At 51.4% G+C, this 14085-nt stretch overlaps 1 protein-coding gene across 26 annotated transcripts in view; it reads left to right on the forward strand.

Annotated features, from left to right (window-relative positions):
* ADAR (adenosine deaminase RNA specific) overlaps window positions 1–14085 on the forward strand; it is a 43029-nt gene that overhangs the window by 26001 nt on the left and 2943 nt on the right. For 6 of the 26 annotated variants that reach the window (XM_021089756.2, XM_085022877.1, XM_085022888.1 and 3 more), the window contains 12 exons: window positions 1757–1940; window positions 2433–2581; window positions 3163–3307; window positions 3441–3631; window positions 8219–8366; window positions 8704–8875; window positions 9130–9223; window positions 10491–10613; window positions 10916–11049; window positions 12737–12919; window positions 13383–13495; window positions 13828–13955. In XM_021089756.2, the coding sequence (XP_020945415.2) occupies window positions 1757–1940; window positions 2433–2581; window positions 3163–3307; window positions 3441–3631; window positions 8219–8366; window positions 8704–8875; window positions 9130–9223; window positions 10491–10613; window positions 10916–11049; window positions 12737–12919; window positions 13383–13495; window positions 13828–13955 (1764 nt within the window). Of the gene's footprint in view, window positions 1–1756; window positions 1941–2432; window positions 2927–3162; window positions 3308–3440; window positions 3632–8218; window positions 8445–8703; window positions 8876–9129; window positions 9224–10490; window positions 10614–10915; window positions 11050–12736; window positions 12920–13382; window positions 13496–13827; window positions 13956–14085 lie in introns of those variants that run through there. The other 20 variants (XM_085022875.1, XM_085022890.1, XM_085022892.1 and 17 more) reach the window with 6 other exon arrangements.

Consider the following 14085-nt stretch of genomic DNA (forward strand, 5'->3'; position numbering starts at 1 on the left):
TCACCCTGGTTCCTCCGCCTCTCGAGCAGGGAATGGTAGACCTCGGCCCAGCCAGACTCTTGGCTGAGCGGGGAGCAGGTTGACGCCCTGGGCTCAGATGGAGCTTCTTTGGAGGTGATTAGCTTCCCTGCGTCAGTGGCAGGCCTGCCTCCTAAGGCCAGAGGTGATGAAGACGTGACGGCTCCCCGCCTCCTTCCGTGTGTGCCATCCTCCCCTCCCCGGAGCTGAGTTCCCCAAGGGGGACGGGACCAGGGGGGGCGGGCCGGCTGCACGCGGAGAGTAAGGGTGAGTCGTGCAGCTAAGTAGCAACAGACCCCCCCCGCCCCCCCAGGCCCACCCCACTCGGCTCCTGTAGGGAAAGGCTGCCATGGCGTGTGCGCTGCGCCAGCCAGGGGAAGGCGGCGGTTCTAATTTAACAGCCGCCTCTGCACAGCCGGGTGGGCTAGCACTTGCTGCTGCTCCTAAGCTGTGAAATCAGAAAGTACCTCACTCAGACAGCTGGCCCAGCCGAGCACCATAGGCTCTAACAAGCCAGCGGACAGATTGAGGAAGACAGGTGGGCCCACGAGGAGCTGCTGCAGGGCCCAGCGGAGCCGAAACTGCCGAAGCTGAGTGGCCGCACGCCACGGCCAGAGAACGCACCGTGCGGGGCCTCGAGAGAACCCCCGCTAACCTGGGCATTACCCCTGGGTGGTGTCTGAGGGCGAGGATTCCCAGCTCCCACCCTTCCTCCTCTAGCCTGACTGTCTTCATGACACCAGGATGGCATTGCGGGAGAGCCCTTAAGGAAAGGGGCTACATCTGTCCAAAAGCTGGCAGGGCCAGGACTGCTCTGCTTCTGTCCAGGGTAGAGACTGGACCGCCGTCATTCTCTTTCTCCTCCCTCCATCCCCCTCCCCAGAGTTGGGGAACAGCTGTGGGTTTTGTGGTTCACCTTTCTTTGGACTCCAGCTATGAGAAACGTTGATGCCATGTTCAGATATTTCAGAAGACCCAGGAAATAAGAAATTTGACCTACTTTTCTAAATGAAATCCCAGATTGAGCAAAGAGCCGAACACATTTGAAAGCTTGAACAAAGGCGTTCTAAGCTAAGTCCAGAGGCCTAGAGCAAATGCTTTTTGGTTCTCTGCATAACGAGGGGAAGTTCCCTTCATCTCGGGCATGAGATGGGTAGAGCTATAGGATGACTCAGAACAAACTGGAAGAGTGGTGTGTGTGTCTGAGGGTAGGCTGGGGACAAAAACAGACCCCCAGGAGTGACAGGTGTCTGATCCCCATAGGTGTCTGGGGAGTGTGAGACCGTGCTGTGAGAAGCCTTCGCTTTATTTAGGAACTGCCCCTGAGGTGGCCAGTCTGCCACCACTGCTTTAGCATAAAGGCTTTTTGGTTGCTAACAAGACTCTACTGGTGATTTTGGCTCATCTTTTTTTTTTTTTTTTTTTTTTGCGCAGACTTGCTCTTAATTCTTTGCTAAAAGATGGTAGGTTTCCCTTGAGCTAGCTTCACATCGTCCATGGCTGTGTTTTGTTTGCTCTAACGAGCTTTGGAGAGAGAGTCACTGGCTGCTTTGTTTCTCAAAAGTAGGAACAGGCTGAGCCTCCAGAGGGACAGGAGTCCCTTGGCCTACCCTCCATCTCCTCCGCAAGTCAGCAAGCCCCTTAGCGTAGCAGGAAATTCCAGGGTGAAGATCTCTTTGGAGAGGGCAGAAGGGATGGCCTAGACTAGTGTTCACACATCTAATCACTTTCCATCAAGATTTAAATTCCAAGTTGTCATCAATGGCCGAGAGTTTCCCCCAGCTGAAGCTGGCAGCAAGAAAGTGGCCAAGCAGGATGCAGCCATGAAAGCCATGACAGTTCTGCTTGAGGAAGCAAGAGCCCAGGACGGTGGAAGATCAGAAGACGCATACTTCTCTTCCTCGGAGAAGGAGTCCCAGAAGGTAGGTGTCCTGCCCTCTGGGAGGACATCAGTTCCCGCTCCGCGTCTGTGAAGTAGCAGGCCTTGACCCTCTTGAGACCGTCTCCGCCGGCTCAGCCGAGTCTGTCTCAGGGTCAGCTTCCTCCTCTCCCCGCCACCCCACCTCGCCAGCCCAGCATTCCTCCTCTCACACCCAGCTCCCCGCCTCCCCCAGCCTAACCGCAGCTGCAGAATTTCAGAGCTGAAAGAGACATTCAGAATTATTGAGTCGAATCTCCTCTCTTGGCAGATAAGAAATGAGACCAAGAACATGTACCTAACTGAGCCTTCCCTGCAAGGCCTAGAAAATCCCCGCACCCCTCCTCCTGTAGAAGTAGCCAGCCCCAAACGTGCAGCTGACCGAGGGAGAGCCTCCCGTCCCCGTGCCCTCTGCTGTGATGGACTAGCCAATGTTTTCTCAGTTTGGTTTCTTTTTGTTTTCTGTTTTTGTTTTTCTGTCTCTCATCTTCTCCAGACCGCAGAGTCCCAGACTACCACCCCTTCAGCAACATCCTTCCTTTCTGGGAAGAACCCCGTCACTACACTGCTTGAGTGTGTGCACAAGTTGGGGAGCTCCTGTGAATTCCGCCTCCTATCCAGAGAAGGCCCTGCCCATGACCCCAAGTACATCTCTTGTATCATGTATCTCTGCTGAGGTTTTCTCAAAAAGAGAGAGAGATACATTTTCCTCCTTGCCTCCTCAGAGATGGCAGATTATTTCACTGAGCAATCACTCCTGTTACCAGTATGGCAAATAGGGGGCCTTGAGAGCATGGTTGCTGCTTGTGGAGCAGAGAATCTGGGATTAGGAATCCAAAGGGCAAGGCAGGGACCGAGCACAAGGGAGATACACGGCTTGGAGGTTACTGGTGGTGGGACTAAAAGGTGCCAGACCTGGGCGCACCTGAGAAGCTCTCTGCTCTGAGGCTCTGCAGACCTACAGGTTCAAGAGAAGGGTTCCTGGAGGAGGTAAAATGAGGTTGATGCGTAAATGCCGAGTAGGGGTCAGCCAGGCTAAGAGAGGCTGGGGGCAGGAGGAGGGGTAAGGCACCGGCTCTTCAAGGCAGGAGTGACTGCGTGAGCCAAGGCACAAAGGCGATGTGTGCGAGGCAATTTCCAGGCGTAAAGGATGACGACCTGACAAAGGCTAGGTGGAAGCTCTTCCCTCAAAACCAGTTTAATCCTCTCCTTTCATCTCCTGTCAGGTTCCAGTACTGCGTTGCAATGGGAACCCATACTTTCCCCACCGCCAGCGCCCCCAGCAAGAAGGCGGCAAAGCAGTTGGCTGCTGAGGAGGCCATGAAGGCCCTGCACCGGGAGGCCACCAGCTCGCTGTCTTCCGATAACCAGGTGGGGCCATTTTCTACTCACAAGGTACAGGTCATTTTTCAGCAACCGAGCGGCTCAGGATTAGCCATGAGGGGCCTCAGAGTTTGCATTAAAGTGGGCATGGGTCCTCTTTCTCTGGTTGCGTCTCCTCTAGCCTGGAAGCACAAACTCGGAATCATTCGATAACCTGGAATCCATGATGCCCAACAAGGTCAGGAGGGTTGGCGAGCTCGTCCGATACCTGAACACCAACCCCGTGGGCGGCCTGTTAGAGTACGCCCGCTCCCATGGTTTTGCTGCTGAGTTCAAGTTGGTCGACCAGTCCGGACCGCCTCACGAGCCCAAGTGAGTGTTCCCGTCCTGGCTGCAGGACTGTCGCCTGTGTCACGGGGCAGGGACAGCCTGTGATCCAGGAGAGAAAGCATGTGCGTTAGCTGTGAGTGCCAGGAGGGACCCGTTGAGGGGACGAAGCCCAGCCCTGTCCCCTGGGCCTCAGAGAAGACACTGGATCACTCTGGAGTCACTCTTCCAGTGAATGTGATCCTTTTGAATTTCATAAAATCAGTTTTAATTTTTTAAAGGAATGTATGTATGTATGTATATATATATATATATATATATATACACACATATATATATACATAGACAATCAGTGGCTGATTGAAAAAAATGTGCCATGAAAAGTCTCCTTTCTATCTCAGACTCCCCAGACTCATACACCACTACCAGTTTCTTGAGTCCTTCCAGAAATTTCCATGCAAATATGAGCACACTTTCCTTTCTCTTTGTTTTTTTAAACAAAGTAAATATATATCATATCTTCGATTCTTGACCTTGACTCCTCTACTTACCAGTGTGTCTTAGAGTTTATTTCAGATCAGCACGTAGCAATCTCCTAGCCTCCTGCGCATAGCGACATGATGCTTCTTTGATAGATGCTTACAGTTTTTTAACCTGCTTTGTCAAATAAGAGATATAAAAAGCCTTTTCCAAAACGAACACCCAGCTACCTATCGCCTCGTTTAAGAACGAGACTGTTGCTCTTACGGTTTGAAGCCCCCACCTTGCATCATTTATTTCACCAACTTCCGGTGACATGCAGGTTGGCTTTGGTCTCAGAAGCACTCCTGCAGTGAACATCTTCGTACATGGCTCTGCTCATATGTGCCAACCTGTCTATGGGATAAATTTTCAGGAGTGGAATTGCTGGGCCATGAGTCATGCACCTTGTAAGTTTTTTAATAGGTAATAGACTACGCACAATTTTCAAAAAATAATATTCAGATGAGTTCCCGCTGTGACACAATGGGACCAGCGGCATCTTGGGAGCACTGGGACACAGGTTTCATTCCCCAGCCCAGCACAGTGGGTTAAGGATCCAGTGTTGCCACAGCTGTGGCTTAGTGACTATGGCTTGGATCTGATCCCTGGCCCAGGAACTCTGTGTGCTGTTGGGTGGCCAAAAATGAGAAGAAGGAAAAAAAAATCAAAACCATAAAAAGTTTATTCTCTCTTTAACTCAGCTCTCACCTACACACACACACACACACACACACATCCCCCAACATACCAACATGTAATAACTTTATGTTAAGATGTAGCCTTCCAAAGTATCTTTATATGAATACAGGCAAGTATATCCCCCCCTTTTGTTACACAGAAATACTTACACGCATTGATCTCTAGCTTGCTTTTTTACACATAATGGTGTTATCTTGGAGAGTTTTTCATGTTACTTATATTCGTATATAGCTGCAAAGTATAGTGTTCCGGTGTCCGGCTTTAGCAGGATTTATTTATTGATGAACACTTGGGTTGCTTTCAGACTTTTGCTACTCTAAACTGTGCTGCAATGAATAACATGTATCTGAGCTAAGACCTTAGGGATGATTAAAAGAGAAAGGGAAGATGCTAAGCCCAGGAGATAGTACCCCGAGTCCACAGAGCTGGCGATGGGCTGCAGGAAGCCCGTGTGGGTGGAGCAGGGAGCCCAAGGGAGGCCCGATGCCACTTGAGACTGGAGAGGGACCTTGTGGACCATGTCGTGCTCCTGCCCCACGAGCAGCGGAGAGCCACTGAGGGATTTTAAGTAAGGGAATATCACTTGCCTTCCACCCCATTTTTTGCCCTCTTCCCAGCATTTTTTTCCTACTATATCTGTATACTGAATTCTCCTTCCTACTCGAAGAAAACCATTTTAGACCTTTGCCCCTGTTTTCAGATTTCCACCAAAATGCCTCTTTCTCACTCTAAACAGATGACCTTCCTTCACACTTAATTGAGAAATTAACAGTGATCATGACAAATACCTTCCCTTCCCATCACCAACTCCGCCTTCCCACCTGCAGCTGTCCTTCCTCCCTCCCCTGTGCCCGGGATCCTCTTCCCTCTCATCTCCTCCCTCAGGTATCTTCATTTCTCATCATCAGTTGCTCTTGCTGTCAGATATTCCCATCAGCCCGCAGACATGCCTGTGCCCATCTTCTAAAACCTTCCCTTGACCCCCAATTCCCTCCAGGTACCACCTCATCTCTGCTCCCGTCACAGCCAAACCTCTCAAAAGAATTGTCTATACGCAGTGTTTTTTTATTGTCTTCACTTCCTTAACTCATCCCAGTTGGGCTTTGGTCCCCAGCATCCCACTAAAAAGGCCAGATGTGGTTACCGAGCCCTTGAAATGTGGCTGATACGACCAAGGAACTGAATTATTAGTTGTACGGAATTTTAATTAAAGTTAACAGCCTCTTGTGGCCAGTGGCTGTCATACTGGGCAGTGCAGCTTTAATGGATTCTAATTGTACAATTAACAAACTTAATTGTGTGTGTGTGTGCATACACACACATAGACATAGTTGTATATGTTTTCTGTATATGTATGTCTATGTGCATAAGAGTTCATATTCTTTTTCACTCATATAAAACACTTAAGAAATTCTCCTGGATCTCAGGTAAAGATCCTACATGGTTTGGCCCCATCCCCTCTCTCCAACATCTTTTCCTTCACTGACCTTTAGCTCACTGGCTTGCACAAACCTTTTGGTATCATCAAAGAAAGGGGCAAAGGCATTCAGATGCTTAGGATAAGCAAGGAATAGTAAGACGCTTGGGATTGTTGAACGTAAAGATTGATTCCTTTTATTGCCTGGACTGATTGATACTGGTTTATATGCAATTGGATTATCCAGGCTGGGTTCCCCAAAGCAGATTAAGATCTGGTTGAGCAGAGTTTCCATCGTGGCTCAGTGGTTAACGAATCCAACTAGGAACCATGAGGTTGCAGGTTCGATCCCTAGCCTCGCTCAGTGGGTTAAGGATCCTGCGTTGCCGTGAGCTGTGGTGTAGGTCGCAGACACGGCTCGGATCCTGTGTTGCTGTGGTTGTGGCGTAGGCCGGCGGCTACAGCTCCAATTCGACCCCTAGCCTGGGAACCTCCATATGCTGCAGGTGCGGCCCTAAAAAAGATCAAAAAAAAAAAAAAAAAAAAAAAAAAGATCTGATTGAAGGAGTTCCCGCTGTGGCTCGGCAGGTTAAGAACCCAGCTAGTTTCCTTGAGGACACAGGTTGGATCTCTGGCTTTTATCAGTGTGTTAAGGTTCAGCGTTGCTGCAAGCTGGACTGTAGGTTGCAGATGCAGCTTGGATCCAGAGTTGCTGTGGCAGTGGTGTAGGCCGGCAGCTGTAGCTCTGATTTGATCCTAGGGAGCCTGGGAACCTCTATATGTCACAGGCATGGCCCTAAAATTAAAAAGTAATAATAATAATAAAATCTGGTTGAAAGCTGGGATTCTTAAAACCTTGTCTGGTAGCTGCCCAAACTATTTTGCTCCATCCTGCTCTTCTCTCTGTTCATGGAGAGCCCCAGCCAGGGAGGGAGGGGGACCCCAGGCGCCCCCAGTTGGTGCCTGCCTCTCTGCTCCACCTGCACGCTTTCCCGCTGGCAGAGCTCATGGCCCAGATACACTCCCCTTGCCTTTAGCCACTGCAAGCCCTCTAGGAATCAAAAAATAACCTCCTCATAAAAATGTGGTTCCCTGATCTAAGGCGGACCTTGCCTCTCTGACCTCTCCAGGGTAAGTCCTCTTGAGCTAATCAGGAGATGAATGAGGAAATGGAATCAAGTACTTACAAAATCAGACAGCTTTACAGGAACAGTGATTCAAGGAGGGAGAAAATGATTCCTTCTCCTATCTGCATAGGTTAAGAAGACAGTCCACCTGTGGTGTTAGCATTTCTTTTTTTTTTTTGTCTTTTTGCCTTTTCTAGGGCCGCTTCCCGCAGCATATGGAGGTTCCCAGGCTAGGGGCTAATCAGAGCTGTAGCTGCCAGCCTACGCCAGAGCCACAGGAATGCGGGATCTGAACCACGTCTGCGACCTGCACAGCTCACAGCAACGCCAGATCGTTAACCTACTGAGCAAGGCCAGGGATCAAACCTGCAACCTCATGGTTCCTAGTCGGTTTCGTTAACCACTGCGCCACGACAGGAACTCCGCGTTTCTTTAAACCCTAATACTTGCTAAAACTTCCTTTAGAGTAAAGACAGGCCTAGAGCCTTTATACGCAATAATATCTTGTCAGAATTTAACAAGTTTTAATCACACTCAGTTTTATAGCCACCTTCCATGTATGACACATGATACTGGTTTTTCATTTACAGTAGTGATAGGAAGTGTTCTTTTTGAGTGTGTTTACATTTGAAAAGAGTCCATTGAGAGAAAAATATTAAGTGATGGCCCAAGTGATACCCAGGTCTAGCAGAAATCACACTGTGATTCACTAATGTCCAAACTCTGGGAAGCGCTGTGTTGGAAACTGTGAAGAGTGGTGGGGCCACGTGTTGGCAAAACTGGCCACAACTCGAATAAAGTCCCTTTCCGGAATAGCTGTCGCAGTCAGGCGCAAGTCTCATTCCCCCCCTGCTTCTCCTCCCCAAGGTTCGTTTACCAAGCAAAAGTTGGGGGTCGCTGGTTCCCAGCCGTCTGCGCACACAGCAAGAAGCAAGGCAAGCAGGAAGCTGCAGATGCGGCCCTCCGCGTCTTGATTGGGGAGAACGAGAAGGCTGAGCGCATGGGTTTCACAGAGGTAACCCCAGTGACAGGGGCCAGTCTCAGAAGAACTATGCTCCTCCTCTCAAGGTCCCCAGAAGCACAGCCAAAGACAGTTAAGACGTCTACTTTTGGTGCTCTCTTTTTTGGGGGTCCTGCTAACTCCTGTCTGGGTGGAGTCAGCTCTTGCTATCATGTGAACTATTCCTAGGCTTTCGTGTTAGCTTAAATAGAACACAGAACTGGGACACTAGATGTGAGAGGGGGAAAGATGACCCACAAATCGCGTAGAATGTCATGGCCCTGCCCACTCGGAAGCATTGGCGGATGCAGCCAAGGCTCCGTGGCCCTGATGTGGCCTCTTGTCCCTACAGCTTCCTCTCACGGGCAGCACCTTCCACGACCAGATAGCCATGCTGAGCCACCGGTGCTTCAATGCCCTCACCAACAGTTTCCAACCCTCCTTGCTTGGCCGCAAGATCCTGGCTGCCATCATCATGAAGAAAGACTCTGAAGACCTGGGTGTCGTGGTCAGCTTGGGGACGGGTAAGTGGGCTCTGGCATGCACTCCCCTGGAAGCGCCTCCGAGGTCCCGGGTGGCTGCCTCTGCCTTTAGTTCATCTCAGCTGCCGTTAATTCAGCGGGGAATGAGTTCCCGTCTCCTGGGGAAGGGAATACAGGAGTCAGGATCTGATAAGTTGAGGCGGTTCAGCCTTCAGGCTTTCAGAACAAACAGCCTCTACCCGCTTCATCATCGTTTTCCTTTGGAAGTTTCACGTTGGCTTTAAATACCTTCCCAGGGAATCGCTGTGTGAAAGGAGATTCTCTGAGCCTCAAGGGAGAGACGGTCAATGACTGCCATGCAGAGATCATCTCGCGGAGAGGCTTCATCAGGTGAGCCCGGCTGCAGAGCGGGGTGGCTCTGCCACCCACCTGACCGGCGCTGCGAGGCGTCAGCCTTTGCCTCGCCCGCCCATTCGAACCTGTCCTACGATCAGTCCCTTCTATGACCCGGCTGCACCCACTACGCCACCTGCTGTTTATGTTTAAGTCACTCATTTCCTGCTAACACCACCTCGAGTCCTTTCTTATTTTTATTTCTTTGTCCTTTTTCTTTTCTTTTTAGGCCCGCATCTGTGGCATATGGAGGACCCAGGCTGGGAGTTGAATCAGAACTATAGCCGCCAGCCTACGCCACAGCCACAGCCACGCCAGATCCGAGCCACGTCTTTGACCTACCCCAGCTCATAACGCCAGATCCTTAACCCACTGAGTGAAGCCAGGGATCGAACCCGCATCCTCATGGGTATTAGTTGGGTTCGTTAACTGCTGAGCCACGACAGGAACTCCCACAAGCCCTTTTTTAAGAATTACCTTTTGATCTTCAGGGTTGTGGGAATGAGGAAGCCTTCCATTCCCATATGAGGAGCTATAAACAACCCCTGTCCTGCCGGCTTTCTCCTCCAGTTCACTATTCTTTTAATTTATGAAGGGAGAGAAGCAACAGCTTCCTATGGTCCTTGAGCCAATTTGTTCTACCCTAGAATCCTTGTAGCTGCCAGAGCAAGGAGCTCTTGGCAGAAACAGAACTTACGTAAAAGGCCAACTTAGCTTTAAGAAATGCCGAGGTCTGGAGTTCCTGTTGTGGCCCAGCGGTAACAAACCAGACTAGTATCCATGAGGATGTGGGTTCGATCCCTGGCCTTGCTCAGTGGGTTAAGTATCTGGCGTTGCTGCAAGCTGCAGTATAGGTCGCAGATGCAGCTCAGATCTGGTGTTGCTGTGGCCGTGGTGTAGGCTGGCAGTTACAGCTCAGATTCAACTGCTGGCCTGGGAACCTCCATATGCCACAGGTGTGGCCCTTAAAAAAAAAAATTAAAAAAAAAAATGTTGAGGTCTCCCATGGAGAATTTCCCACTATCTCTTTCACCTGAGAAACCATCTGCTCCAATAAGCTTTTTCCTTACTTGGGATCAGACTATAGAAGCAACTCTTATTCCCAGAATCAGGCTTTTTTTTTTTTTTTTTCCCCTGCACCCATGGCACACCAAAAAGTTTCTGGGCCAGGGATCGAACTTGCCACAGCAGTTGGGTCATTAACCCATTTAGCCACCAGGGAACTCCTCAAGCCTGTCTTTTTAACCAGACTTTCTTCTTGTAGGTTTCTGTACAGCGAGTTAATGAAATACAATCCCCACACCGCGAAGGATAGCATATTTGAGCCCGCTAGGGGAGGAGAAAAGCTCCAAATAAAAAAGACCGTGTCCTTCCATCTCTATATCAGGTCAGTAGAGTCTGCGTTGCCACCAGAGCCGGCCGTGCCGGGCTTCCAGAGTTGAGTATCTGACTGCTTTCTTGGTCCCCAAATCAGAGCCTGTTCGACGGGCCACACTCACCTCTGCGTTTGAGGTCCACGCCCTAGTTTGGGATAACTCGCATACACTTCTGCCCACTCCAGTAGCCCGTGGTAGGCTTCAGAAAAAAAAAAAATCCGTGCTTCCCCCGCATCGCTCTGTTCTTGAGCCTCAGGACATTGGAGAGATGTATCTGCACAGCTGGGTTTGAGCAGATGCCCCTGTTTTGCAGCACGGCCCCATGTGGGGATGGTGCCCTCTTTGACAAGTCCTGCAGCGACCGGGCTGTGGAGAGCACAGACTCCCGCCACTACCCTGTCTTTGAGAACCCCAAGCAAGGCAAGCTCCGCACCAAGGTAGAGAACGGTGAGTGTCACGTCCTCCCTCTCCCAGAGAGGCTCTGCCAAGCCCCGGGCCCAGCCAGGGCACGGCTGCCGGGTTTGTGCCATTGGTTGCTGGGGTACTCGGCTCTTGTTCACAGGGAGAGGGAGGACCCAGGTGGGGGAAGAGCTGTAGGAAGATCAGGATTCCATTTTGAATTAGGTAGCTGAGGGGGGCCCCCAAATCAAATAGGAGCCAAGCAGAGGCACCCACGGAGAGCTCAGAGGAAAGGGCTAGCTGGAAGCAGGAGTCTGGGAGTCCTCCTCCTGGGGTTGGTCTTTGAAGCCCTGGAAACGGAGATGACACCTCGGGAAAGGCTGGAAAGAAAAAGATGTGGAACCCAAGCCCTGAGGATTTGGTAGGAGGGCGCCAAGTGCCCCGTCTCCCATCTCATTGGCGCTGATTCTACGCCACGCCTGCCCCCTCTTCCTCCTCCACTGTCCCCTGATGTCTCCTTATTGTCTCCTCACGTCCACTCCTCGTCCCTCAAGGTCATTCTTGTATAGTCGTCAGAGGGATCCTCAGACGAAAAATCAGGTCCTGTCACTACACTGCTCAAAACCCAAGTGTGAACACAGAGCTACCACATGACCCAGCAGTTCACTCCCAGGTACATCCGCAAGAGAAGGGAAAACATACATCCACCCAAAACCCAAGACACGAATGTTCCTAGCAACACGGTTCAGAATAGCCTAGAAGTGGAGACACCCCCAGCGTCCATCGGCTGATGAACAGACACGCAAAATGAGCTATATCCAAACAGCAGGGTATTATTCGTCCATAGAAAGGAATGGAGCACGGGTAACAGATGACATGCGGCAACACGGATGCGCCTGGGAAACATCATAGGGAGAGGAGCTGGTCCCAAATGATCACGAAGTAGCTGATGCCACTGATAGGAAATGTATCGGACAGGCAAATCTATAGCAAGGGAAAGTAAATTCGTGGCCGGCTGGGGCTGGCGAGGAGGGGGTCAGGGGAATGGGGAGTGACCGCTGGGGGACAGGAGGTTTCTTTAGGGTGATGAAGTGTTCTCAAGTCTGCGGTGGTGGTGGTGGTTTGCACAACTCTGGGACTGCACTGCAAATCATTGAATTCTATGCTTTCAATGGGCGGATTATATCTCAGAAAAGCTTACTAAAAACAAAAACCCCACCACCCTAGAGTGGTTTCCCACTGCACTCGTCGTAAAAGCAAAACCTGCCACTCTCCTGCGCTTCAGCCACACTGGCTCTTTGTCAGCTCCCTCGACAGCCAGATGCCTTGCCGCCGCAGGGCCTTTGCTGATGCTGTTCTCTGTGTGTGCAGCACTCCTTCTCAGCAGTTCCTTCGCCTCCTTCGCCTCTCAGCCCCCCGACAGTCGTTTCCCAGCAGGTTCCCCCGGCCATCCCTCCATCATAGCTCTCTCAGGGCCATCTAGAATGTTTAATGTGTGTTGGTTTCTTGAGCATCTGTTCCATTCCCTTCTTATCCCCCCATCCCTGTAAACCTTCTAGGAAGGCAAGGATCTTACTTGGTTTTGTTCACCATTGTTTCCTAGCACCTAACGTAGTGCCCAGCACATAGTAGGTGCCATGACATGCATGAACAGGTGAGTGAGTCGCCTCTGGCCCGTGCTGGGGAGAGGCTTAGTCCAGTGGCGCCTGGAGCTCTGACCCACCTCTCTCACCAGGGGAAGGCACCATCCCAGTGGAGTCCAGTGACATTGTGCCCACGTGGGACGGCATTCGGCTGGGAGAGAGACTCCGCACCATGTCCTGTAGTGACAAAATCCTGCGCTGGAACGTGCTCGGCCTGCAGGGGGCGCTGTTGACCCACTTCCTGCAGCCGGTGTATCTCAAATCCGTGACACTGGGTGAGGACCTCTCTTGGAAGGTCATTCTGGTGCCCACATCCCAGCCACCCGCATGCTTCATTGTTCACCTGATGTCTCCCCGTTGCAAAGTGTGCTCAGCTCAACGGTGAATAATTGACCCTGAGTGTCCAGTTGGCTGTGATTGGAAGGTTGGTTTAGTCAGCGAGCCTAAGTAATGACGTGCCAGGCAAGTCCTTCCAAGACGAGTCAAAGAAACACAGCAGCTTAAAACTGCAGTGTCTGAGTTCCCTTGCTCTCCTCAGCCCTTGGCCTTCCCTGGAACCTTACATGTTGTGCTGAAATGTTTGCTGATCCCTGGGCAGCCACGGTCAGACAGTGATTCCTAACTAGGGAGCTGATTCCATCCCCGTCTCTGTCTGTGCCTTCACACTCCCCACACACCTCTGCCACTTCACAGCTTCTGGTGCAAACACAGGGGTGTGTGTTTCTTTTTCATACCCAGGTTACCTTTTCAGCCAAGGGCATCTGACCCGTGCCATCTGCTGCCGAGTGACAAGAGATGGGAGCGCCTTTGAGAACGGACTCCGGTACCCCTTTATCGTCAACCACCCCAAGGTGCTCTCACCCCGTCCATTTTTCCCTTGACATGTGCTCCTTTTCCAGTAATGCTGTCAGCGGAGCAAAAGCCTGTGGGCAACGGGGCCCTTAGGTGGTCTCCCCAGAACCCATCCTCTCCTCCACCAAGGGCTTTCCTTCTCTTAGTCTGGAATTCATTTGACTGGACGTCAGCTTCTTACACCTGAGGTTTAGCCACACAGAATCCTGGAGGTGGGGGGGCGCGGGTCATGACCCCACACTCCCGCCTTCCTGCGAGCCTCGAGGCCCTGTTTCAGAAGCTTTTCCCTGACAGGTTTCCATCTTTCTCCCACCGCTCCTGGAATTCCTAGGTTGGCCGAGTCAGCGTATATGATTCCAAAAGGCAGTCGGGAAAGACCAAGGAGACGAGCGTCAACTGGTGTTTGGCCGATGGCTACGACCTGGAGATCCTAGATGGGACCAGAGGCACCGTGGACGGGTAAGGAGCCGGGGAGCGTCCTGGCCTGACTCTCAAGGGCCATCACGTTAACGAACCCGAGCCCCCCAGAGCTTAAGAGCTGCCCCCACCCCACCCCCACCCCCGGCATCTCCGCCCAGGGCCCCCACCC

Source organism: Sus scrofa, chromosome 4, assembly GCF_054392235.1.
Source record: "Sus scrofa isolate SSC_HxYL_T2T_F1_AM1 chromosome 4, Sscrofa_HxYL_maternal_Yorkshire_Landrace_v2.0, whole genome shotgun sequence".
Classification (NCBI taxonomy): Eukaryota; Metazoa; Chordata; class Mammalia; order Artiodactyla; family Suidae; genus Sus; species Sus scrofa.